Raw genomic sequence first — 27762 nt, 5'->3', positions numbered from 1 at the left:
AAAGATACAGTGGAGCAATGTCTACCGAACCATAGAAAGAAGTCACTCTCCCTCTGTGTGTGTTGCTATCCAAGCTTCTCTCTGCTTTGTTTACATGGCCGGCACGGCAACGCGTGAGCGTGCCCAGCTGGGTGGCTCATTGCCGCCGCTCGGCACTGCTATCATTCAGCAGTTACAGTCGCTGTAGCGCCATAGCGTAGCGCCCACCCTCCAGCTCCACCTCAGGTGAACACTGTTAGCCGTCAGAACTGTTTACCGTTGTTTGCACTGTTAGCTGCAAGCGCCGGCTCAGCAGTCCCCATGTTTAAAGCCGTGTGGAGGCACGAGACATCTAAAAAAGGCTGATGACCTAACAAGGCGATCCCACGGCTCTTCTCCGTCCATCCTCCCGCTGCATAAACCGGGTTTTGCATCCCTGCAGCAGCCTCCTGAACATGACGGAAAGCCCTGAACACCCACCCCAGCTTCTTCCATCCGATGTATTAGTAAACTGATCTGGCTCAGTAAAGAGGTTAAACTGATTAAGGTTTTGGATGGGACACAATTATGACACAATCTCTGCAGCGCATAACCAGCCCCAGCCCTGGGTCTTCAGGTTTCCGATAGCAGAGCGTGATTAAATGTTGAGGAAATGGGGAAAATCAAAATATTGCATTCCAGACAAATGCAATTAGAGTGTATCACATGTAGTAAGTCCATGCTTTGATACCTGGTTATGAGGTTTAAGGAAAGTTAGCTCTCGATATTTTATGGCTTGAGTTAATAGCAATATTTTCAAGAAATGCTCCACTGCTTAGTGTGTAATTTATCCCAATATTGGCTGTAAAAAACAAAACAAAAGTTTCCCCTTTGTCCTCACATGGGTGTCCATAATGCATGTGCATTAGTATCTTCCTTTAGCTCTACCTGACAGTTGGTAGCTTGATCCCAGCTTACTTTACTTGACTAAAAGTTCACATTTTAACATTTTTTGTTGTCGTAAATTGTGATTTATAATTATAATCCAGTTGCAAAACCTCTGCACCAGCAGTTTCTTTAACCTGCAGTTTTATACATACAAACTTGTGACGCATTTTGGCACAGGTTAGCATGTGTTGAGCAACATGTTACTAGCTGAGAATGGTATCTTCATTCTTTAACATTTTGTCACTCCGATAAAAACATACCTAAAAACCTGTTGACACGTTGATAGGCATCATACAGACTGAGAGAGAGAGAGCGACTGAAAAGTTAACACTGAGTTCAAAATGTAAAACTTTTGAGGTTTTTAAATCTTAAAAATCAAATAAATAATTAAGCTTGAACAAAACTAGCACAGTCCTGAATTCAGATGGCAATGACAGATAGTGGGAGTGAAAGAGAGGCGTGCTGGACTACATCACTGCAGAAGATTGACTGGAAAACCTTTTTTTCCGGCCTGACAAGAATTTGGCCCGGCCCACTCGACAAGGAAAACAAGCAAGATCCATCCATCCAGGCCTTTCATTCGTATGCCAAAACACCAGTCGCAGAGCACCTCCGCCAGCAGTTCCATCACACCAATATCACATATGGACAGTGTTGTGTTACTATTAGCAGGACGAGCGGACTGCCAAGCGGCACAGCAGACCTGACAGGAAGAAGGAGGATAACCACAGGATGGGGTTATGGGTTTGTAGAAATAAATTAGACTATCTAGCTACCTGACGAACTCATTTGCCTGGGGAATGACTGACAAAGTTAATTCTGGAAATGATTTAATGGGTAGCAGAGGCACGGGACCTTCTGATAAAGTGCTAAAAGTTGATCTCCGCCAGGTCTTTATTGGTACCTGTTTAGTTCTTTGCATTTGTGCCAATTTAACCGACTTTAGAAGCTCTGTTTCCTCAGCGTGCTGTTACTCCTGACATGCTGAATCAAGGCCCGTTCTCGCCTATTGACCTTGATTCCTTTCAATGAGCCATATACAGACCTCTCTCCTCTCACAGGACACTGGAGTGAAAATGTCAGTGTGCAGCCCGAGGAACGAGTTATTCTGGCGGATCCACAATATCCCTCATGTCAGTTTAAATGTCTGCATTTTGTTGCTATGTCGGGCACGCACTTCTGGAGATTTCATCAGTTTTGAGGAATGACAGGCTACTTTAAAGAATGAGGAAAAACATTTTGCAGAGATACCAATCATATATGATTGGTATGAGCTTCTTTAAGTGGGCTCTTTCGGATTGTCTATAGTGAATCAAGTTCAATACATTTTCACTACAGGTAGTTTTGGGCTTCGGTGGATCAGAAGCTCGACTCTGGGATTGTGGCCTCTAAGTTGTCCAGACAGGCCAGAGTGTCAGAGGCTCATACGGATACAAACACATTAATATCAACGTCACTCGCCACCCGCACCGAGACGGCTCCAGTTTCACGCGGCATTCAGAGGAAAAGTCGGGTTATGTGCTGAACCTCAGTTTTAATTAGCTAATGGCACTCCCTGTTGCGTCTCCTGGTCTGAGCTGATTGCTCACAAAAGACTCCATTTACCCTGAAAACACACGCCATCTCGGCACTGACTCTAGGACTCTATGCCTCGACGTCTCCAAATTCCATGATGCAAGCTTCTTCTTGTTTTCCAGCGGGCCTTAGCGTCCAACTTTCCTTCAACAAGTGGTTTGAGTGTGTCACTGAGTGTTTTGGTGTTTGTCTGTGTGCGCTCACATGTGTGTGTGTTTGGACAGGGTCCAATTAAGCAGCTAATGCAGGCTGTTTTTTATCATTGTAAAATGGCCGGGTGGCTTTCTGTCTTGCCTTTGGCTCGAACATATGACTAACACTAAAGTATGTGAATCTACCCCTTTATAGAGGCATTTTCTTTTACTTTGAAATAATTTGTCAATTGCATCACATTGATGGTATGAACCATGAAGAAAGCAGGAACTTTGATCAAATAACAAAAGAAATTTATACTGTAAATTACTATGAACATGGTGCAAAATGTTCACCTCTTTAATTAATGAGATTTAAATCAAACCTAATAAGCACACCTTCTCAGCCAGGTGACAAAATGAAGCTATGATATTATATCCAAGCCAAAACAGCACCACCATCGTCATCTACAGCGCATACTTCACCTAAACTGTGCTTAAAAATACTGCATTCCCTAAAAGATTCTTACTTTGAAATTCTGCATGTGAATAAAGTAGCGTAACAAAACCACTAAATCAGGTTTCATGCCTTGAATCCTTCATCCCACCATAACATATCCTAAGCGTACTGTTGTTTGTTATTGTTTTCTTTCTTTCTTTCTTTAGTACCAAAACAGCTATGCCAAACTAACCACAAAACGTGCGCAGGGCTGTACTCCTTGCCTGAAGTCATGCCTTGTAAACGCTCCGTCCCATCCACGCAGACGGCGTCGTGGTTTAGTCTTCAGACACTTCAAATCCACTCGGCCGGCCTCTGACAAAGCAGAACAATATCGAAGTCTGGGGCCATGTCAGGGCTACTCTTGCAGGATATATTTTTTATATTTATGCAGACACAGGAAAAAAAAATGTAATAAACTGAAACAACAAGTGAATTAGGCATGAAACACAACAGGATATTGCAGAGAGATTACGTTGTTTCCTCTTCGCCCGTGTGTCCTGCAGCGCTTGCCTGACCTACACAACAGCCCGGGGCTCGCTCTAATTGGCGGGGAAAGGGAACCAAACATATTTTGTGGAAAGGGAGCAGACTTTTTTAAGAGCTACAAAATCTAGGAAGGAACTGACTTTTTTTAACACAGAATTTCTTAAAATATGAGCCAGGTACAGCCTGTGACAGGCTCATGCAGGGGTCTGGGTAGGACTTGTGATAATGACTTTTTCCTGCCAAGACGCAGCATGAAGTAAATGCTGTGCAGCTGTATGAGGAAAAAGAGATACAGTATATATATTGAGAGAGGGAGGCAGAGGGAGAAAGAGGAGAGAGATGTGTTATGTTTGGACTTGAGGAGAGCCATGTCTCATGAGCGACCGTCGGAATCTGCTGCTGGAAAGATAATAAAAGGGATTAGCTCTGTTTTTTCTACAGCATTTGGTCCTAAAACAGAATGTCTCATCTGCTTCCTCTGTACGAATTTCTCAAATTCTTGAATGCCTTTGTCTATTGCATGAGCACAGCAAACACAAGAGGCATCAGGGCTATAGTGACCAGAAACGAGATACGAGCGGTGATACACAGGTAGAATAAACTCACCCAATGGCAGGACTCTACAAATGTAACTGGTCCTTTTTGTGTTCATGGATTGAAGTTCGGCCTCATAGGGCGCTGTTCTAACTGCTTTCTTTAACGGCGTAAAATGATTCGGCTTGTATCAATACGAACTCTTGCATTCAGCACTAATTTGCTGTATTTCATGTTGTCATGTCGATAGAATGGACTGTGTTTGTGTGCATATGATAAATATCACCCAATCATTTCTGGTGCTTCACAGAATAAAAGGATATTTTCTTTGAAATCCCAACGTTTTTGTCACATAATGACACGTTGTAAATTGATTTAAATGGCAGTAAAACGTACAAGCTGTCATGAACACTGTTGTGCTCATCTAGCAGCAGGAACAAAACAATGGACAGCTGATGCAGCTTAATCACACGTCCTAATCAACTGATTCAAAAGGACGTCTCTCGTGGTCGGGACTAAGATGCAAGGAGAGGAGACGAAAAAAAGGAATTAAGGCAACACGTTAGCATATTGAAAAGCACCCCTGGCTTCCTATATGTATGTAGTACTTACTTAAACCTGTACAGACAAACACAGTTACAAATACACACAGAGAGTGTGTTTATTTTCTCTGGCCCACCAAGTGTATCTGCTGAAGTCCCAGATCAACATACATTCAATCCCTGCTGATTAGATGTGTTGATTCAAGCTTGAAAACATTTCACATTTCTGTTTATGCTCCGTCGGAAAAGCCGGAGTGTTACAACCCAACGTACTCGGAATCAATACTTCCTATTGTGAGAGTCAATGGAAACAATATCCCCATTTTCATACAACTGCATGGCCGTGAATACGTGCGCTCGTGTATGTGTGTGTGCGCGCGTGTGTGTGCTTGAAATGAGGGTGATCGGGAGGTTCCGGTGTGTAGCAGCGTTTCACAGTGCCTCATGTCGGCAGACAGAATCCAGTGGCTCCTCTACACTGGGCCGAATTGTTCCAGGGCTTACATATGGTAAACATCTCCAAAAACACACACGTACACAGTGACACATTCATGCATACACCTACACCGCATGAACATACAAACATTCACTCGGTGTCTATTTGCTGCGTGTCACCCAAATGTCACTACAGCTCTCGGACTAAAGCCACAAAGCAGCACAACGCCACAAAGAGCAGCAACAACGGCAAGAAAAAAAAGGATGAAAGCCTTGAATACAACACACTCCTAAAGCGTAATTAACAGCTGGGGAACGTACAGCGCAGCAAATTACTTCCAAATGTTTTGTTCACGCTGGGCCAAGGAAGCAGAACACTAATAGCCCGGAGTGACGTAAAGCAGAGAGAACAGCAGCAAAGGTTGAGTTCGTGTCTTTTTGGCTTCAATCGGCGTTCAGCTCAGATGTGCACTAACAAGTATCAGAATTAGTCTGAATCAAATCTCTTGTCCAACTCCTAAGAAAACGGCCATTGAATACAACTTTCCGTTGAGAGACCCTCACCTCAGCTAAGTTGACAAGCCACTGTTACTTAAAAGAAGGAAAAAAAAATGAAATGTTTATTTCTCTAAGAATAAAAAGGCCTGGAGATAAAACAGGTGCTGGAGCAATATTGCAGACTCAGTGTTTCAATAATTAGGATTTGGAGGGGTTCCTGAACTTGAAGAGGACCGCTTCTGACAGGGGCTTCAGGGGTGAAGCCGTGAATTGAGCAAGACCAGCAAATGTTACCGACCGTCCCTTTGTGGCTCCCTTCTCCAGACTACTACATTTCTCCTCATGTTTGGCTTGGATATGAAGCCAACTCACTTAATACTTGTGGGACAGCTGAACATTTAAAGCTCCCATTTAAAAGGATCAAGTGTAGGCATTGTTTGGTTATGTTCACCATGTGTGTTGGCTTTTCATGATCTGAATCCCATCTCAAGAAACAGAGTGCTCGTGAAAATAAACATGGCTTCGCGCTACACAAATTGTGGACTAATTGTGTATTTGGACAAAATTACTCTTACGGTTGGAGGGCTTTTTCCATTTGCTAAGGGACGCGGGGGAGTGACAGCTTGACATTGATTAGTGTGTTGACTTGTGGAATTGGAGCCTTACCTGTAAAGAATACAACCACAAATCTATTTCTACTGACGAGGAAGTGCTCCTCTTACAGCGGCTCATATCTTCAGAGGAGAAAAATAATCTTTTTTTTTTACCTGTCCCACTACAAATACAGGAATTACAATCATAACTGTTTCTCAACCTAAACAAAATACAGGTTTCTGTTGAAAAGTAATCAGCAGTGAAGCAAGTCCAGTCATGTTTTTGGACACAATTGACGTGTATCTCGTTGAGGAACAATCCTCCTGCAACCATCTTGAACAGATGGTTGCAATTATGGGACAAACTAGATTCATATTGAACCAATAACTACAACCAAATACTTGACGACTATGACTGTGAGGGGATTTACAGCAGTACTGGATATGTTGTGAATATGAGTGACCACAGGTGTCTGATCTTTGGGGTGTGGCAAGTGTTTGCTGGATAATTTGACAGGATTATGATGACTCACCATACACTTGTTCGGCTTCTCTCCGGAGTGGACTCTCATGTGAATGAGCAGTTTGTAGCGGGCGTTGAAGGGCTTGTAGCGACGAATGCAGCCGGCCCAGAAACAGGTGAAGTCCTCACCTTTGCGCTGGTCGATGTGGACTTTCTCAATGTGCCTCACAAGCTCCTCCTGCTGCTCGTACGCAGCACTGCAGTCAATCCAGCGACACACCTGCTTATCAACCGCTGCTCCTCCTCCGACTTCTTCCCGCTCTGGGGCCGTGTGAGACCCAGGAGGGCCTCCAGAGGTCGGTTTGAGTCCCAGGGAAGAGGTTGGTGCCGTTTGCTGGCTCTGGTGGTGCAGCAGGCCCCCAGGACTGGGCCCCACGTACTGGTGAAGGTGGTAGGGTGGAGGCATGGCAGGGCGAGAGGGGTGGTGAGGCTGACGAAGGTGCCCGTTGCGACCACTCAAGTGATGGTGATGATGATAGTGGTGCTGAAAGAGTTCGTTTTCGCTCGGAGAAAAATCATCCAGCGGCTCCTGTTTGAGGGCAGCCCCTGATCTTTGGCCCTCGTCAAGGAGAGCCCCAACTTCTGGCCCCGAATGCAGCATGCCAGACATCAGGGCCCCACTCATCAGTAGCCCCAACCCGTCCGAGCCTCCTCCTCCCACACCTCCCCCGGCACTTCCTCCCGCCCCACGCCCCGGCAGCATGGAGCCCCGCTCCTCACAAAGCCCCTGGCCCTGCTCGGGCTCCACTGATGACACTGAAGAGGAGGACGATGAGGAGGAGGAAAGGGACAGCAGGCAGGTGGCAGGTGAGGATAGCTGACAGCTCTCCTGTAACGTGGCCTGCTGTGGGCTGCCGTGAGGTGGGGGCCTCTGGTGGGCTTCCCGTGAGCAGGCGTTAGAGAGCGGGGATGTAGAAGAGGAGGAGGAAGAGGAGGAGAAGCCGGCACTGCTGGCGTGGTTGGGCGAGAGGTTAGTGCGGAAACCGTTGACGCAGGCAACCATCGACATCTGGGAGGAGGAGCAGAAGATGGCGGTGATATTGATCTCCTCGGAGGAAGTGCCAGTAGCCAATGGGGAACCTGTGGCAGCAACGCTGCCGGCAGCGGAGGTGGACGGTGAGGCCAGGGACAGGCAGCGTCTCCTCAGACTGCTAGCACTGAGCAGCCGCGCTGAATGACGGGAGCCAGTTGGGGACAAAGCCAGCGGGGAGGAGCCATCTTCATTATTAAACGGTTGCACTGCGTTCCCTGACACAGCGCTACCTACACCGCTCACAGTGCATACGCCACCACCGCTGTTGCTAACTCCAACGATATCGTCCCTTGGCATCCCCAAAACCTGGCCTGCCCTGCAGTTCTGAAACACGGCCGGAGAAGTGCTGTGGACGCCGGACGCTGAGTTGGAGATCTTGTAGCCCATTGAGTTCTCCTGTTTGATTGGGTAAGGGAGTGAGGAGCGAGTCCCGTTGGCACCACCGCAGAGGAAGGCAGAGGAGGATCTGTAAGGAGAAAAACACACAAAGAGGAATATGAGCGCCATTAGCTCACAGGCCGATGACAGATACCGGCTTGTTCATCCTTCCCACCGGCAGCACAGTCAGAGTTTAGCCTCTTGCTAACCCCTCCTCCTCCAATCATTCTCTCCGTTTACATAAAAATCCTATCATCCTAAATGAGTCCCACTGATTGAAAATAATTCAACCAAGTCTTTCATACATCATAAGGGACCTTAGGGAAACAAACATTAACATTGAGTAGGATTCAGTGACTTAAGGGGATGTTGGACACTTTGTAGTGTCCACTGCTGATGATGATCCAGAGTGTTTTCATGAAAAAAATGAAACAGGATCTCCTGGTAGTGAGAGGATATGAATGGGCATTTATGACTAAGAATAGAGAGAGGGGGAGGGATGGATGGCTACTGAGACTGAGAGGCCACTGGCTAGTGTGTCCATCTGACAGGCTTTGATGACACAAAGGGGTTAAACCCAACCCAATATTGGGGATAAATAGGGAGTCACCTGTTTTGGTGGCATAATTGCGGCCTATGAAGGGTCACCGTTTACAATACTGTGTATTATGGTGGGAATCTTTGCCCCGCTGAATGGGGAACCCAGGTCAGATTTCTCCATGCGTCGCTGTGATCTCCTACATAATCATTCCTGTCATTTGGCTCATTATGGATTTTGTCCAAAGCCCCTGAGTGATGTGAGAAGAGCTCTCTTTTCTCCGGGCTGTCTCATGAAGGTATGGTCTTTGTCCCTTCCCCCGAGCGCGATGAGGGGAAAAAACAGAGCTAACGCTAGCTAGGACTGGAGAAAGCCACTGGCAGACTTTGTCATCGTTGTTGTTAATAAAGACTTCACCCCCCCCCCCCTCCCCCCTCTCTCTTTCTATTCGGGAGCACCATTTCCTGTTTGGCTATCGTGAAAATATTGAGACCATATGAAAGAAGTGAATGGCTGTCCAGGAGCACTTTGATCGGATGAGGAAGGGAAAGAAGGGACAAACCCCACAACAGAGAACTTTACTTGAAATGCTGTCTGACTGGACCGAACGGCAGTCAAACAGGAGAATCGCATTAGTGTCACATAAATGTTGTATTTTGGACCCCATCGGTGTGTTTTATGAGACTGGGTAAAGCTTCCCAGCTACATATGTGTATATCTGGTTCACAATAGCAACGATAATGAAAAACACATTGTACCTGTATATTTTCAGGAATACTACACCCAACAGGAAACATTCAAAACTGGAACAGGAAGAAAGTTACGATAAAACGGAAATGATAGTGACAGTTTACCTGGTGTCTTGGTGAGGGCCGTCCTGCAGAATGAGGTCGGGTGTAGGTCTGTTGCTGTGGAGGCTCTGGGTGTAAAGCCCCCCTAAATGACCCCCCACCAGCAGTGGTAAGCTCTGCCCACATCGCATCAGGGCGCCCTCGGCGTCACCCAGCTCGGTGTCCAAATCCTTCTCCGAGCAGTAGGGAGTATTCGCTGAAAGAAGAGCAGAAGAAATATCACATAACTGGCTAAATCCTCAATTTGTGAAGCTGAGCAGTGGCCCAATGTCACTCTCAAATAAAAAATGGGCTACGCAGAGTGAACCCAGGGATCTACGGACTGCCCTGGAAGAAGAATCACTTCATATGGGGTCCATGCCATCAGTGACATGTTGAAATCCTATTCGATTATGCATATTCTCTTGAGGAACAATTGTTGGCTGCCACGACCGTAGTATCCAGTGATATATGGAGAGCTCTACGGCTAACTGATGACAGTAAGAATAACATCTGAGAGATTTATTGCCAAATATTATTACTGGAGTAATTGAAGAATTGTATTCCAAATGGCGATGCGTCCTTTTTGCAAAAATAAACAAACTCAAATGAATGTGCCTGGAAGATCCAGCCAGTAAAAGTGTCACAATGTATAAATATTAAATCATGGTAAATTGGTAAATTATAAGTAAAAAATAATTATATTAATATTGTGATGAAAGTACTGCTTTGTGAAGGGCACATGGACTTGCTTTAGATTATTGATGATGTTTTATTCAAAAGGCTTCTTAGGTTTTTTTTCTGCAATAAAAAAAGGAGCAATGGTGGAGGAATAATTTATAACAAATTATCATAAATACACATGACCTGTTTGATGAGGAAAATGTGTCGAAATTAAAACAGCTTTTTATATCTGCATTTACTTTTTTGGATCAACTATATGGTGATTTTTCTTTTTATCATTCCAGCCTGACTATTTGAGAAGACATAAAGGCTTTATGAATGGGACCCAAAACATAATAGAAATAGGAACGAGAGAGATGAAAGTGAACGAGGGGAGGGCCTTGATGTATGAGGACATATTTGTGAAGGGTAAGCTGATATCCCCACACTCTCATGTGTAGGCGACCATGCGTCCCCTGTTCCAACTTTCCTAACTCAATTTCTCAAATTAAATTTTCTCCGAATGATGTTATTGACAATGTTGTCACACACCATGGGCTATTATTATTAAGAAAGTCACCTATACACCCTGTATGTGAGAGAAAACGTAAAAAAGGTACTGGTGGGAACGGATAAGGTAAAACATGAGCTAAATCTGAAAAGAGTCAGAGAAATATTCAACAAAAATCTGTAACAGTTGGAAAACTAAAGACTAACAAAGGAGAAAGATATTACAACACGAGGAACAAATGGCGAAGGAGAGTAAACAGTAGAAGAGGGAAGGGGAGGCTGTTTTGGAATATGAGAAAAAGGTTAGAAGGACGAACAAAAGACAAAGAGAAAACAAGGGAACTTTGTGAGCCATGTTATCCCCAGTGTAAGAAACATCTTTTCACACATCCCTCCTACAGTGGATGTATCCTTAGTCTCCTCTGCATTTGTCTTGTCGCGGGTCATGGCTGAAACACAAAGAAGTAGAGAAAAGGCAAAGCGAGCAACGCAAACAGTCGAGTATCGCCGGGGGACCGTTGGAACAACGCTGGTTTCACTCAAAGCCGTTAACAGATGGCAAGATGTCTTTCAGCTCTGGTCTGTTTTTAAGCAATACAAATCGCTGTGTTTATCAAAATTTTGGATTGTTCCATCTTTTTGTTCGACTTTTTTTTCCCTTGCTTGTTGACCGAGCGCTTACAACTGTGTTTCTGTGTGAACGTTTCAAGGCCCGCTGACGCGAAGCCAAGTGTTGCTCTGCCTCAAGTCAGGAGTAATTCAATCAGGATGGCCAGAAGTGACATGAGTCAGAATGGAGATGACTAACATCATCAGAGATCTCTTTATTAGGCATTTATTGTCCATACACATGCATGCAAAAACAACAAAAACAAAGAAATAAAACCATTGTCATCATGAAGCACTGAATGTCCTGGCAGTCGGTCAACGAGGCCTTGACTGAATGCACATGCTCTCTCTCACACACATATCTTAGTCACCACTTAGACCCAAACCAGGAAGCCCGGTAAATGTAACCCGAATTATGAGACAATGCTCGCTGTTTCACAATACAGAGTGGATGCTTGCCAGGAAAAGTCCACCATGTAAATGAGTCAGACATAAAGAAAAGACAGGGACGATCCCGGAACACTGATTACCTGTCTGCAGATGATTCACTGAAACTTACAAATAATACAACCATTGTTTCCCAGCATGATTTTTTGGGGGGAAATATCACTTCACTGTTAAACTATTTGATGCAGGCAAGATTTTTGTACGTCCGTTTGTGTTTCACTGACATAATTTGGAACCTTGCTCTTCTTTAAGGAGCTGTATTTAATAATCTGAACATCGAAATCAGATCTTGCCCCCTAAATATAAATTAAATCACTTTGCAAGGGTCAAAATTATATTTATATTTCTGAAATACGGCATTGATAAAAGTCTGGCATTGTATCTGCACTAGTATCGAACATTTTCAAAAAAGTCCCAACCCGACCAGGTATTATCACTAATACTAAGGTACATGTTATCTAAGAGAATGTTGGATTAATAGACCACCATGCTGTTTGGTTGAACTGCATCTACATCAGGCAAGACTTTACGTAAACCTGTAATAACTTGGTGGCAGTGGAAACAAGCTGTTAACACTGACATGTAAAAAAAATAGGATGTTGCTCAAACACCTATTTAAACATCAGCAGATACATAGCAACATTAGCATTTGTTTGGAGTTGTGTGAAAGGTGTTCAATACGGAATGCAGAGCATATCTATTGTCTCCACGCAGCTCTCAAGATGGCGACGTCTGAGCCGGCTGCTAGGAGATAACGGCGCTAACGGTGCTAACAGCGTGGACATCGCAAACAACTACAACAGTGCTGACAGAGCTAACAGTGTTTACCCGAGGGGGGAACAGGACTTCATTCTCTGCTCAGGATGCCATTACTCCACTACATCTTTACATTGCAAATAGTTGTTTGCTGCTCCAATTTGTGGCAGAACCATTGACTGGACTGGTGAGAGACACTGAGTGTCACTGAAACAGAGACTTTGAAGTTATTCGTTCTATTACAAGCAGGTAATACCTAAAAAAAAACCATGCCTGTGCTCCTTTATCCAATGTTTATGATGACGGCTGTGAAAGCTCAAGTGGACTCGTGTTACTCCATCCTAGAGACACCTTCTTAGTGTCTCCAGGACGTTAAAGTCGGAGTGTGACATGAGTGCTAAAGGTCTTGCTGTAGAAAGTTAGCGCTCCAGTGATTTAGAGCTTTGCTAGATTAACAGCATCAGTCATGCTCTGGTTTGGGAAACGGGCTCCTCGACATATGGTGGCTTGGATGGGACCCAACAGTAAATTCAGTTTATATTGAATGTGCCATGGTAATTTAGCGCTGAACATTTCATTGTGTGTTCGAGGCTAGTTTGATCGGGAGGTGGAAGCCAGGAAGAGCATCGGGCTTAGAGGTGAAACGTTGGCGATCCAGCAGCAGTGACAGGAGGAGAGAGAGTGTACCATGTGTGTGTTTGTGTGAATTAATAAGTGAATGAGTTTGAGAATGCGAGAGGGATGCGCATTCTTTTTGTGATTGTGCAGAGTTCGTGGGTGGTCTGGGAAGCAGATGTGTGCTCATCATACTTTACATTCCTTTGGCTCTGGATTTGAAATTTTTCCTTGTTCATTTCTAGGGAAAACCTGAGCTGTTCCAAAATCCTTTGTGAGTTTTTTGACCACTAGTAACTCCATGGAGCAATGTCTTTGAGTCTTTGTATCGTGCACTCGCACAAGCTCACTGGCGACACGGTACCTGGTTTCACGCTATTTCACAGACCAGCAATTGGTGGCAGTAGCATGCAAAGCAGCATAGCAATGCGCCCATAAAGGCAGGACACCAGAACACCAATATCAAGTTAACATGGATGTACATGATACAGGTTTCAAAAGAGTCCAATAAGCAATCTCATAAATGTTTTATGAGAAACAAAATGCATTCACCATGTTTGTTTGCCCTTAAGGATACACTTGTAAGGAAACACTGAATATAAATATTTCTTCGCTTGCACGAAAACTTCACAGGGGACTTCTAAATTAAGCTCAATTTCAATTTGTAGGCACAGCAATTTAAAATAAACCCTTGCATTTACAGGTAATCTTTGCAGATTATCCATGAAAATTGAGTTTACTGTTGTGTCCAACTCTAGTGAGCACCTTAGAACAAGCAGGGTGGCGATACTACTCAGATAAAAACACAGTTGCAAGCATTCAGGCTTAATTATGGGTGAGGCTATAAGGGTGTGAGATCAGGAGCAGAAAGAAAGAGGTAGGATGGTGCCAGAAGCACCGGGGGCAAATGTTGTGTTCAGGGAAGAGACCATGTACAGATGTGCTGGCTCATCCTCACAAAGAACCACTGAAGTCAGCATTGACAACTGAAGACGCAGGCACAAATAAGGACTCTATTGTTATTCGCCTCTTACAACACCACCCTAAGAAAAAACAAGAGCACATTTTGGAACAAGGACTGTGAGCAAGAAAAAACCCCGTCGATAACACGGTGTCTAATAATACTCCGTTACATCTAAAGCGGTATCTTCCGTTCCATAAATGTCATCACATGGTATCTATTGCTCTGCCTCCTCTCCTGTATAATTAAAATACGTTCTTTTCAGTGAGCATCAGTGCAGGATGACAGTAAACTGAGGAGCTCAGCGAAACATATGAGAGGAGAAGTCAAATTAAAGGAGCAGTATACCAGTTTGAATGCTCCATTGCACACGAACGCAATAATGAATGCTTCAAACAAGAGTGTAATTATAAAAGGATAAGCGTGGTTATTGGAGAACTTGTTTTGGGACATGTATGATTCTTTTTTTGGCTGAGGTTGTGGAGGGAAACAAGGTTCCAATCACCCTGCAATAGGCCTGCTCTGATGTCATCCATTTGTCACGCTTCCTTCTTGTCAGAATCCTGTGGGAACACGGCGCACACAAGCTGTAAAACTCAGATGCATCACGATCGTGGTCGGAAAGTGCTTTCTAATCCGGCTACAGCCACTGTGACCATGGAGGCGAAACAAATAAGACAATAGACAGGAACAATGAACGAATGCAGACCCAATGATTCTGGTGATTAGGGCTCGACTCGCTCTTTTAGTGGAAGGTTACGGTCACTGTGACGGTGATTACATTGATGGTTGAACACGCTTCACATACTGGATGAATTTCACATTGCGGATCACGGCCAGTTAGGGTGCGCTGTAACTGTACACCTATTCAGGCTGCCTCAGGGGCTGATGATCAGAGTCATGTTCAAGTTCAGCAGTGTTGTGCCTTGGCTAAAAAACTCTCCCCTGACCTCGGTGACTAATAAATGACTAATAAACCAGAGCAGACACATGTCTCCAATCTGGCAGAACTTAACCCCTCTGAAACAACACGGCTATTATCCCAAGAAACGCAGTTATGACTGCATTACCATACAAAGCATTCCAGTCCAGTGAAGATCAAACCACATCATCACATAGTTAAATATGTCGCCGTCTCCCTGAATGAATCTCCCTACTTCTCGCACTCCCTGGTACCATTATTCCTCCACAGACAACACCAGTCCTCCATCTGATCAGCAGATGGTCTGGACAGCATTATTAAGTGTAATTGGTGGTAATCTGGGGCGATTTTTTATTTCGGTGACACTTCATTTTCTAAAATTCTCGCCTCTCCCTTTTAAGTCACCTAAGCGTTGTGTTAAGTGCCAGAATGAGGCCGTGCTTGTGCCAGCGTTTAATGCGTTCAAGTCTTCAGAGACATGCAGGCCTCAATGAAAAGCAGATGTGCAGATGGATGGATGGTTTCGGGAGAGGAAAGGGGAGCGATCAGAGGTGTACTGTACTTAAAGCAGGAGGCTGTTATGGGGGGGGGGGATGTCAGGAGTGGGATGCAAACATCTGAACCCAAAGTACAACGATCTGCCAAAACCGCAAGACAGATGCCTCTGGAAATCCAATGCGACACCTCAACTGGCCCCACTTTGGCTCCATAAATCATAACATTCAGCACCGAAACAGTTAATAACGATCATTTTACTCCCGTTTGCCCCAACAAACCCCCACTTGCCATCGGTCTCCCCCTCTCTTTCAACATGAGACAGGTCAACAGCTACAAGTGTGTGACAGCCGGCTGCGGGACTTTGGAGAGGGATGCCCTGGTTGCGCGTCTTGTCTGCTGCAGATGTTGCGTATTAGGATCCAAAGCCTTTCCCAGCTTCTCCGAATCTCATAACTCATGTCTATATTTGTGTCTGCGGCATAGGCCCGGAACTTATTTGTTTGCTTAGTAATAGATGTGTGATTGAAAATCCTGAGGGCACAAGAAAATGAAAAATAACAATGTCTACGAGGAAAGCTCCTCTTAAAGCAGGTGCGTAGCCAGGGAAGAAGAAAAACTATATTAAATTACTGTCGGAGCACAGACATGTCAGTGTTTTTGTAGCAGGATTACCAGTACCAGAGGACATGAGAACTTTCATGAGGATAAAATCAATTTGTTGGAGCTGATTTTAGCTGCTCTCAACCAGTTTTATTCCTCAATCTTCATTCCTCCCTGTTTTCTCATGGTCAGCTTGGTCACACAATAAACTTACACTAGCTTAGTGAAAGCCGAATAAGAAAAGTGAAGAAAAGGGACTCATGTGGCTCCAGAGGCATCCAGTTGAAAGCCTTGGTTATTGTTTGGGGTACAGCACAACAAATATCTTACTTCCACTCCAAAAGAGAAATAACATCAAAGAAATCATTAGCACATACAAGAACTGAGCCCAGTCGTCCAAGCAAACCTCTTTGCGGATACGTCTGGTTGTTCGTACTAAGTGGCTACAAAGTTTTCACTCACACTGATGAATGCAGTGGTCGGCAAATGATTAGCTCTCCTGCCTTTTAGAGGAGAGGGCACATGTTGTGGGAGGCAGGCGTCTTTGTAATACTGGGCTTTTCAAATGGCGCTGTGCTAACCGCAGGACGTGAACACAAACAAATAGTTGGCGGCCAACAACACTCCCATCCCCAACAACTCACCCAACCCGCCCCAGTGCCATGTTTGGTGCCCACCGAGTCCCAAACACCGACCACTCCACCACACGGTTTAAAGAGCTCCAAGTCAAAACCCAAACACAGGAGAACATTTTGTGGGATTATGTGACTCCCCACACACACACACACACACACACGTACACAAACTCCTCTCTTCCTCTCCGTCTCTCTCTCTCTCTCTCACACACACACACACACACACTCAAAAGACTACACTCACACTTAAGTCTCACAGAGGAAGATGCACTGAATGCATGTGGTCATTCCTGATCTCTTCCCACAACATCCGACTAACCGTCGCAGCCAATCGTTTCCGCCGCTGTCCTCCCTGATTAACATAATTAAAACTTTACACTTGTGCATGTCACCACCTGGTGGTAGCCCCTTGTCACTGGCCGTGCCCTCCAGGCTGTCCCTTGAGAGAGTAAATCTAACAACAGGTCATCCACATCAATGGGAGGGAGACGAAAAACCAATGGTCTCAAGAGAAAGATCAGTAGATGATAAAGTTTCAAGCTCAGATCAGTCAGTCAGAAGTAACATATCAGCTTTGTTGCATGTAATTCCTCAAACTGCAAAAATGATTCAGTGACAGAGCTTTCTATTCTTCACGTTTTATGTTTTCATAAACATCTGACCCCATCGTGATAAAGGCAATCCACAATAATGTGGCTGATTTATTTTGTCATTTTTCCATTTCGGATATTGTTCCAGATGTTGTGTCTTTTTCAGTTAAGATCTGTTGACATGTATTACGGTTGTTAACACTGGAGAAATAACAGACCTACACTGAGCAGCCAGTTTAATATAATAACCTCGGTAAAAGAAGTGCCAAAAACAACTGCCCTGCAGTGTATCCTCCTAACTTTGTAAAGGTTATACTTTCAAATTATTGTTGAGAGTTTTCTGATTCAACGTAATGGTCATTTTGGAGGCCACAGATTGTGGTGCTGTTGAATCCTGAGAGGTCTCGCTAGTATTCAGTCTACCCTCTTTGATCACTAGTTTTTGCTGGGTGTATATTCCGGGCTGATGTATAATTTCCACTTTTCACATAAATAAATGCCCATAATGCTCCTCTCTTTTTCCAAATTAATATCAAGACTGAGTCACTGCAGTTATTTTGCATTTGCTATTCTTAACTCAATGTAAGCTGGTCTTAAGATGATTAAGATGCACAGGAAGTGATGCGTTTCCGTTTCTAACAGCGATAACAGCGAGATGATCAGAATCAACAGAAGTGAGTCATTAGCATAAGCAGCGATATCCACACGATGACATCTGAACAGAGAAAGAACAGAGCTCAGCGTACAGAAACCCAGACTTAATCACCAGCAAATCCAAGGAGAAGACCTCATCATGCTCCAAGACAATGTTAGCACACTGATCTCTGGGAAGAGCAGTTACAAAGAAAAGCACCACAGCAATGATTGATTATCACAAAAATAAGCATGTCATCTATCCTCGAGTCAAACGTTTTTAGAACGTTTGTTAATTCAACAAAAATGTGCATGGTCAACAAACCACTTTAAAGCAACTAGTAGCCACAATTCTATCCTAACAATCACTATCATAACAAGACTTTGCCCACAAATCTGTACACTGCCAGGATTAATCACAGACAATCACAAAGTTTAACAAGGAGTGCTCCGCCAAACCACATCCTATAATTTGACTGAAAAGCCACATAATTGTGAAGGCCAAACAGCGTACTAAGCATCAGTCAAGCCCACAGATGGACTCGATCGCCCAGCAGACTGACAAGACGTGATGCACTTGGCTGGCAGACTCGACAGGGACTTAGTGACACCTTTATAGGGCTGGTGAACAACACGGCTCCGGAGAGCAGGCCAACAGTGCTGAAACCTCGGCATGGGATCCAGGAGGCGCTTGAAAGCCAAACAAGAGGCTGCTCTGTTTGGGGAGGCGGCAGTAAATACTGGCAGAGCGATGCCAGTCGAGAAGACTGACGAGCACTCGGGCACCACACCCTCAGAGAAAGTGTTCAAGGTGAGACTGGCACACTTCTCAAGGGAATCAAGTTGTTTTCTGCAATAACTAAACATGAGTAGTGTCACAAAGTACTTTAAAACATTTAAAATCTCTGTTTATTTGAAAGGCTTCAGATCCTGATTCTGCGTGTGCACATGCTACTTTGAGTGCCTGTGTTTTTTCTGTGTGTTCGCCCATGAGAATAACCAGTGTATATAAATCTGCAGTAAAAAAAAAATAAACATGGAGATTTACTGCAAAAGCTGCGTTTTCCCCTTTTCGAACAATAGGCCTCAGTTGTCCGTGTGCCCGCTCAAGTCGTACCAAAACACAGCCGACGTCCCACTGAAACTGTCGTGAAATCAGATCCATTCGTCATCCGCATGGCCCTCTATTTGTCACAATTACTGTACAAGCACAATAAAGCTGTACTGTTGAGGACAGCTGAGTTATTAAAAAATTACCTTTTTCAAACATTTGAGATGATGACAACAAAAGGGACTCATGAACGGGCAACTTGTCCTTTAAAAAAAATTAAAAATAGTCTGAATCATAAGGAAAAGTGAGCCATGTGACCGTTACGTGTTTGTCTCTTTCTTTTTTTAATTTACAGTGACGTCAAGTGACAAAAGCAGGTACAAGTATAAAATTGTCATTGTGGCGCTGGAGGACCAAAGTCATTCATCCTCTGGGCAGCATGAGCATATCTGAATGTCACGGTAATCCATCCAATGGCGCAACAAAAAATAGACAGCAAAAAGCCTACTCAGCATTGAGCTACAAAGTGAGTGAAAAAGATGTCCTGGATTTGCAAGTGATCTCAGACGTAGAAACATCTCTTTCCAGGGCAGCCAGGCATTACGCGGTCTTGATTTGTTAGCCTAGCTCATGCTCGCGCCAGCGGCCAGTCCATTTTAGTCTGAGCTGTCGGTACAAAACCTCACAGTACTCCTTCATTCCTCTTCAGCCAGCACCCAATATTTACAAGGAATCCCAAATCTGTGAGGGAATTCGATTGAACACAGATGGCAGGAAATTCCTCGGGAACGACAGTGGCCAAAACTCAACCGCAGAACGTGAGAGTATCTCCGTGTAGCAAACGCATCGCTCCCATCTGACAGATACTCTCTCCTCTTCTCGCCCAGCGCCGCCTCCTGCCATCGATTGACCAGAGTTGAAATTTATACAACTCCTGTACAACAAGTAATCAAATTTGCAGCAATTACTGTATATCTCTACAGTTTTCGAGGCAGCAGCGGGGGAGAAATAAATGAATAGTTCGGAAAACGTCTGGAGGAAAATGCCCTTGATGGTCGGTGGTCCAACTGAGAGGTTGACTCTAAGTGACGGTAATTAGATCACATTCGAATGGAGCAACATTTGAAAATGATTATTTTGTTACCTACTCACAGTGCACATAACCTTCTGTTATTCTCAGAGGGGATGCTAGTTGTTTAAAACAAGGGCCAAACCAGATGTTTTTCGGAACCAAAAGAGGAATCCAATTTCACTTCCTACTTCTTTGTTACTTTTGTTCTTTTCGTGCAGGAAGAATAATGGAATGTTACTTTGAGAAGAGGATATGTTCAAAGCATGCATAGTAATTGCTTTGCTTTTTGAAGTTTCTGGTTAAAGTTGAGGCCGGTGCCGCTCCACAGTGTCCACAATGAATATTAGCTAGTCGGGATGATTAGGGGGTTAACTCACCCCCAAAATGGAGCTCTTTTAGGAAAATGGGTTTTTCAAAAGCCCATTAATTTGCTTTGACAGCAGAGGCACAGAGGGTCAGCTTTTATTTCTATTCGATTACTGGTGTTGTTTTACATGTCACCGGTTTAAAAGACACAAAATACGCTGTTCACAAAAATAACTAAATCTTTCTGCATTTCCTCAAAACAAATGTTATCTTACAACACAGGACACGCCGTACAAGAGAAAGTACACCATAACAATGCCCGAGCTTTGTGAGGGAATGCAACTGTGGCACAGTCATTATCTGACGAGTCACTGCAGTTTGGTTATGAAGCGAGGTTCCTTTCAGTGAACGATCTTGATTCAGATGATTTTCTTCCAACAAGCTATCCTAAAACGAGGACGATCACTCAACTTATATTAAGAATAGTCACAATATTTATTTGAAAACCCTGATGACACCTCTGACACACATTGTAAATAAGATGCAACTGATTCAAACCAACAGTGAGGAACTGTGCAAAAGACCTGCTGTTGCACAGCAGTCAACATCCACCACCAAAGGGCATTAACTTGGCTGAAAAATGACCTCCTCCTCCCTTCAGAGGGCAACACAGTATCGGGGTTTTCATAAATATACAGAACAAATACGAGAGGGCCCCAGGTTTTCCACTGAGCCAAACCTGTGTTGAGTTTCAAACCACACATACCTAAGGAAGTCAGCAATTCCATTATTTTATTGTGTGGGGAGTCGTCATTCACCAAAGGCTTTGGCAATGACGCCCCCCCCCCTCCTCACAACCACACACTCACAAACACAGATCACACATAGCGACAGGAACATGGCAACAGGTAACTTGAGACAGTCCTGCAGACAATATATATATAACTTCACATCAATCAGAGCTCCATAATGCTGCTGTGAGGAGTTCATAGCCGACCTCTCAGCTCTCTGCAGCCTCAGGAGGAGCGGCGATGGCATGACTCTTCCTGAGCCCCCATGGTTACGGGGATTAAGGCCCAGTGGGGCCTGTAAAAACCCAAAATGGTACCAAATGACACCTAAGGAAACACATTCAATCTTGTGCGGTGGGAGGTCAATACACAGCTATTTACACAGACAGCGGCGCTGTGTGCTTGGACGGACAGGGCCACCATCAAAGAGCTTTATGAGCAAATATATTCTCACTGCGTAAGCATTTAAGATGTTCAGGCATTAAAGGCCTCCTGTGTTTTCCCTTCTCTTGTTTAATGGCTGTAATAAGATTCCTTTTATTATGATTTCTGCGCTAGCTGTGTCCCTTCACCACGTGAGTCGGGCCGATGGTTATACATGAGTTTTGTCTCAGCAGTAAAACGATTGCAGAGTCAGAACTTGCCCCTCTATTTGACTGTGGGTCAGCCCCAGCATCTCCAGGGACATCACAATAACTAAGAACAGCAAATAAACCGGGATTAGTACTGCTGACACATGCAGGACAAAGACATACAAATAGATATCAAGTATCACCTGTAGACAAAGAATCTCATCTAAGCTGAATAAATAAGGGATTATAAATAAGGGAAGCTCTTATATGTACCATAAACAAATATATATTCACTTCGCCCGTAACCTGTTTTCCAATATAGTCTCCAAACCCATAACTGGGGTTGCTTTTCATTTATTTCTATTTGAAGAGCTTTGAAATGCAAATGTTTGTTTCCTTGCACGTAAAAATTGAGAGAAGCCATCTTAAAAAGAGAATTGTTATGTGAAATATGAATTCTGGCCATTTTACATCGTCCCTAACATCAACATGCGGGCTCTCAGTGCAAGTCTTTTTGCGCTGTTAAATGAGTGTACCTTGGCAAGCAGCAGTGTACATATACTGATGCTTTGCCTCTCTCGCCGGACTCCTTCATGACTCAGAGCTCTCGAGGCCTGTAGAAGACTGGCATCTTTACAGTGGGCCTAGATCGGCCATATTTTCGTGTCAAATGACAGGGCTGGCCCTGTAAAAGTGGGCACTGTGGTAAACTGTGCATTTACATTTACAGCTAAAGCTACCAAGGGCACGGCTAACAAGACTTGTTGACTTTTGTTAGATTGCGGTTTTAGAGGCTACACATTAAATATTTCTCTCACTGCAGCCTTATAGCCCTTAACTGAAAGTGCATTCTTGCTGAGCTCCTTTTTTATTTGATCATTCTATTCAGTTTACAGTTACTGTTTAACTGCAATTTCTTTACAAGCTGGAATAAAAAGCTGCATTCTGTAGAACACTAATGTGTTGTTGTAAAACTTGTGGAAGATTTATTGTTCCCAGGGTATCAAATCATTCTCAGAAAATTGCAAATATATATATTTTTTAAACGTACTGGCAATGGAAGCTGGAGGCCTGTACTATTCTGACATTTATGTGCAATCAGATATGAGTACTAAGACAATCAAAGCACCACAGATGCATACCAATGACTCAAAATAAACTGGAATGATTCATCAGTATGCGTCAATGTCATTTTTAAATACTTAAAAACATACTTGGAACATTCAGATGCGTCTCCCGAGGCGACAGGTTACAGTACAAGTGGTGACGCTTAACTCAACATGTCAGGCGTGGCTCCGCGTACAAAGTCCGACTGTGCCCGAGCCTGGCAAGAGGCCTGGGCTGCTTGTGTTTGTTTGAAGCCCAAAGTGGTATGAAAATGTGACCGGGCCCACATAAACAGTAACAGCGTATGAGAAGACGAGGCAGAGTCACGTCCAATAAGTGCTGTTGTGATCAAGTAGCGTGGGCAACCAAAGGGCTTTCTTGGAAACATGGGAGGAGAGGTTGGGGGTGATCATCAATGGAATTTGAAAAATGACAAAAAAAAAGGCCACGTTTGATCAACTGTATCGTCAAGCAACAACATTTGTTTCGCTTTTACCCGTGAAGTTCGTTGGCGGGAGACGCTGTGAGGACACAAATCTGTGACCAAACCAGTTATCTTAATCGCAAAATGATTCATTTAAAGCCGGAGAGTTCAAATCTTGGCTGTTTGGTTCATGGTTGTCAGCGGGAATTGTTATTTGCGGATTTTGGTGATTTATTTTCACAGTAAACGTAAAGCACAGTTTGAGTGTAACAAAGGCTTACAGGAAGAAAAGAAACCTGTCAATTTGTTGTTCGATATTGGTTTTCTTTTGCTTCCTTTGTTCCATTATGGAAAATACAATAGGTCACCATGCAGCACAGTAACAATACCAAACCTTTATGTATATAGTTATTTTTCCAACTCACACGACAAAACAATAAATAACAGATGAAACTGTCGTGATTCGGTGCCGTATTTCTATGCTTTCGCTCATGTAACATGTCCTGCCTCGTTCTACCCACAAACCCAGAAGGGCCTTGTAACACAGTAGTGTGTTCCATCCACAGGACAGCAAACACACTGTCAAACTCCATGAAGGGCCGCACAACACACCGGGCTGTGTAATGCTATGGAACAAGCAGCAGGTATGTGTTAGTTAATCAGCGTTTGACTTCAGCTGGAGGCTGAGGTTGTGTTCAGGAGCAGCGGGGCTGTTTTGACTAAGCCATCTCAGCGAGGGCCCGGTCATGGAGACTCCCAGCATTTGTTAAAGATTAGCGGCCTAGTCCTGATGCGCCGAGCTCGGGTCAGGCAGAGTGCACGGCTCGGACAAGAGGCGAGCTTCACCCTATCTCTCCCATCTGCAGCTCTCACACAGCAGATCTACTCGTCCCGGTACATGAGACACACTGAATAATGTGATTAAAGGTTTTTGGAGTTCGCTGAAGGGGAGATCGTACAGAAGTTGTTCCTTCAGGAAGCAGCATTACCCCCATTTTGACAGAAAGTCACGACGGGTCATGACACAGAGGCATTTACAGCATATACAAAGTAATAAGCATATCAAGATTGCCCTTCTCACCGGCTACTAAAGTTTCTTATTCTGCGAACCATCTGTGTGCATTTGTGTACCTTCTGTGTGTCGGGCATTGATTGGTTTCTGTTGCATGGGAGTGTGCTATCAGATGTGAACGCTTCCAGAGTATCTATGCTGAATGGAGGAATAACAATAGCCCACAGCATTAGCCAAAATACTAAATGAAAACCAACTGTGTGGGAGCAATAAAATAATTTGTCATGGGAGAAAGGTGCAGATATATTCTGAAAGCATTTTCCAATTGGCTGAGGCTCCCGTACGATGGGCCAAGTGCTCAGCACCTGGCTGTCACGGCTCCGACGCTGCCTAATTCATTTTCGCTTTCAAACACATGCCCATTAGATCACTGTCGATACGAGCTGAAAGCGCCTGATGAGGCTTTTTTATTGGTATTAGTCATCATGTGCTATGAGCTGACTTTTTAAAAAGGGCAAAAGTTAGATAAACAGAAAGGAAGGAAATCTTGCTTTCCTCTCCTTTCTTCAGTCCCTCAATCCGTCCACTAAATCCGTGACTTACTGGGGAGAAAGCCGGTTACTCATCCCAAATATTCGTTTTCAAAAGTCCCGGTGATTTACAAAAGATATATTCTGCGAGGGGAATGTTTATTGGTTACTGAAGCTGTGTGAACCCATGTCTGTGTGGATCCCAAGAATCTCAGCGTATCAGTTTGAAGGTAAGTGAAGCTCCTCTTGATGGGTTTTGGCTTCCTTGTAAAAGGCTGAAAACTGGGCTGTGGGAAACGGGCGTAAATGTCAAGCCAGCTTTAGGACAGCCACGCACTGGCTCCCATTGGGCTCAAATCTTTCAACTTCTATTTTGATCATGACCTGCCCGTCACCAGCATCTTCATTGAATATGACAGAAATCCAGGTTTGAAAGGTCCAACAGGTGGCGGTCCAAAGCAAACACTTCATATGTTGATGAAAACAGACATCTACATTCAAATGACCATAATGTCTCTCGTTGAAAATATCAGTGGCTCTTAAGCAAGCACTGAGATTTGTTATTTTCAAAGGCAAAGTTGCGTGTCCTCTTTTGGAAACATGCAACAAGAGGCTGACCAGTGTTGCAACAGATGTAATTCTCAAGCCAAAAAAGCTCAAATCAATAACATAACTACACACTGCAATGTATCAAAGGGAGAGTTTGCGTGTTTTGAAGTGGGGTGATTTGAGGTAGCTATCCATCGTCAGTGTATTACCCACAGTGCATGGCGGTCAGCGTGCCTAAACCTATTTTAAATACCCCCAAAGAAATAGGCCCTGCATGTGACCCCAAACTGCCGGCGTGCTGACCGCTGTCTACTGTAGATAAGTATGTCATACAACCCCACTTCACCCAAACTATCCCTTTGACCTCTTCACTAGACGTTTCTGTTGGGTCTCTGCTCTAATTATCTGGCAAAAGAAAGTGTGTTTATCTTAAATTTGAACTTTTCAAAAGGTTTTCATGTTCAGAGTTCATGTGCATGTCCATTCTGTCCTCCACTTTGACCCAAACATCAACACACACACACACAGAAATACACACACTGTCCAAATGTGCTCACTAATAAACCTGCTAACAACGAGCCCCATAAGAGATCCTAAGTATCCAACATGATGTTTGTGTTAAGCGGTGTATTATAGAAGCAGACTTCTGGGTCTTGGGGGGAATGTTAAGCATGTTAATGAAGAGTACATACTGAGGCTATTACACAGTGTAATATGGATCCATTTAACACACTTACTGCTTCGCCCATATGAGCCATATGAAGAAAAAAGGGGTCCTACATGTAATCCTGGCAACAGTAAATCAAGGAGGAACAGAGCTGATCATCTTTAGCGTAACAGCTTAAAGCAGACCTGTTTCCTCATTTAGGAATACAGGAAAACGCCGCCAACAGAATGAAGACTGCACACAGCTTTCTTTCATTTGTAATGTGTAATAAAAGAGCAAAAAGATACGAGAGGAGCCAGAAGATAACAGATGGCTCTACTGCTTCCAGTGGGAACTTTTTGGACAGCCCAAACAACTCATCCGTGAGCTGTGGTTTTCAGTTCCAGAGGCTGAAATCAAGCATCGACATCAGCGCAGCAACTACAAGCCAACGTCATCTCAGATTCCTTCAAACAAAGACACTGGCATGTGACAGACAACAAATAGACAATCCTTGGAGTAGCTGAGAAGATGGACAGGGAATATAAAATCAACAATGCTCAACGCACTGAACATCCATCTGTCTGTGGTTGTAGTTGGACATCTACCAGGTGTGTCTATAATGTAGCGGAGCATTGTTGGGGAAAACAAACACTTCACTTTTAACAAAACTTCTGTAAGATAATGTAAGTGAACATAAGTACAAGTATTACGGTCTTGTTGGCTGTGTCAGTACTACATGGGGAGTTCTCATACATAAGATATTCCCACACAATGAAAAAAAGAAAACTCGCCGCAGCATCACAACATGGGAAATTGCATCTTCTTATCACATACTTTATCTCCCTGCTCTGATATTAGACCACTGAAAAACAGCTTTCCCTTTCAAATATAATTGTCTGTAAAAAAAAGTCTGTAAAAATAACCCTGAGCGCCACAGATCACAGTGCTGGCACCGAGCCTCTAAACTTTATTAACATCCACAGTCGGCCTGGCGAAGCTCCCGGCTCCCTGCAACGTGGACTTACAAGCGTTAAGCTGAACAGGGCATCGGGCTTCACTTTCCCAAAACCCTCTACTTCCTCTCTTCATGCAGCATCTTCATGCAGCATCTTCATGCAGCATCGTGCTGTCCACATTTTCACACCAAAAAAAAGAACGATTTTGTCAAAACACCAGTCCACATGTGCAATAACGCTGCCTGTGTGCTGACATTGCGTGAACAGGATGATATCACTCTCGGCACTGACCTGTGCAATAACGCTGCCTGTGTGCTGACATTGCGTGAACAGGATGATATCACTCTCGGCACTGATGGAAGTCTTCGAGGTCCCGACTTCAAGCGATACAAAAGATTCCCATGCCTGTGCTTTAAAATATATCATTGAAAGAATAATTCAAGAGGTATTGACTCTGGATGATGAAACTTGGCCCTCTATCTCGGACAATAAGGCGTACGGATCTGTATCTGCCAGGACATAAGGCACATGTGAATATCTGAACCCAAATAAAGTGCAAGTTGTCACGCTCATGTTTTGTGATTGATGTCGAAACCCACATCATCCACCGACAAGCAAGAGTACCTTTTCTCAACGCAGCCTTTATGCCGGCGTTCCTTTGTGCACTGATTAGTCCTGGTAAGCAAGTTAATACAGTGCAGGGGCTGGATTGCATTGCACATCCAGAATGCTGGGCTTCTATTAACAAGCACTAACAAAGTATATAAACTGCACTATTAGACTTCATAATGTCTTTTCTT

General features: G+C 44.0%; 1 protein-coding gene across 1 annotated transcript in view; it reads right to left on the bottom strand.

The window, feature by feature from the left end:
- glis1b (GLIS family zinc finger 1b) overlaps positions 1-27762 on the bottom strand; it is a 63872-nt gene that overhangs the window by 29106 nt on the left and 7004 nt on the right. The window contains exons 3-4 of the mRNA XM_079267139.1: positions 9529-9721; positions 6736-8224 (exon numbers count right to left, since the gene is read on the bottom strand). Coding sequence (XP_079123265.1) covers positions 6736-8224; positions 9529-9721 — 1682 coding nt within the window. The remainder of the gene's footprint in view (positions 1-6735; positions 8225-9528; positions 9722-27762) is intronic.

The sequence above is a fragment of the Melanostigma gelatinosum genome (genome assembly GCF_949748355.1).
Source record: "Melanostigma gelatinosum genome assembly, chromosome: 4".
Taxonomy (NCBI): domain Eukaryota; kingdom Metazoa; phylum Chordata; class Actinopteri; order Perciformes; family Zoarcidae; genus Melanostigma; species Melanostigma gelatinosum.
Note: the sequence above shows the minus strand (reverse complement) of the source record. Positions and strands in the feature narration are given on the sequence as shown.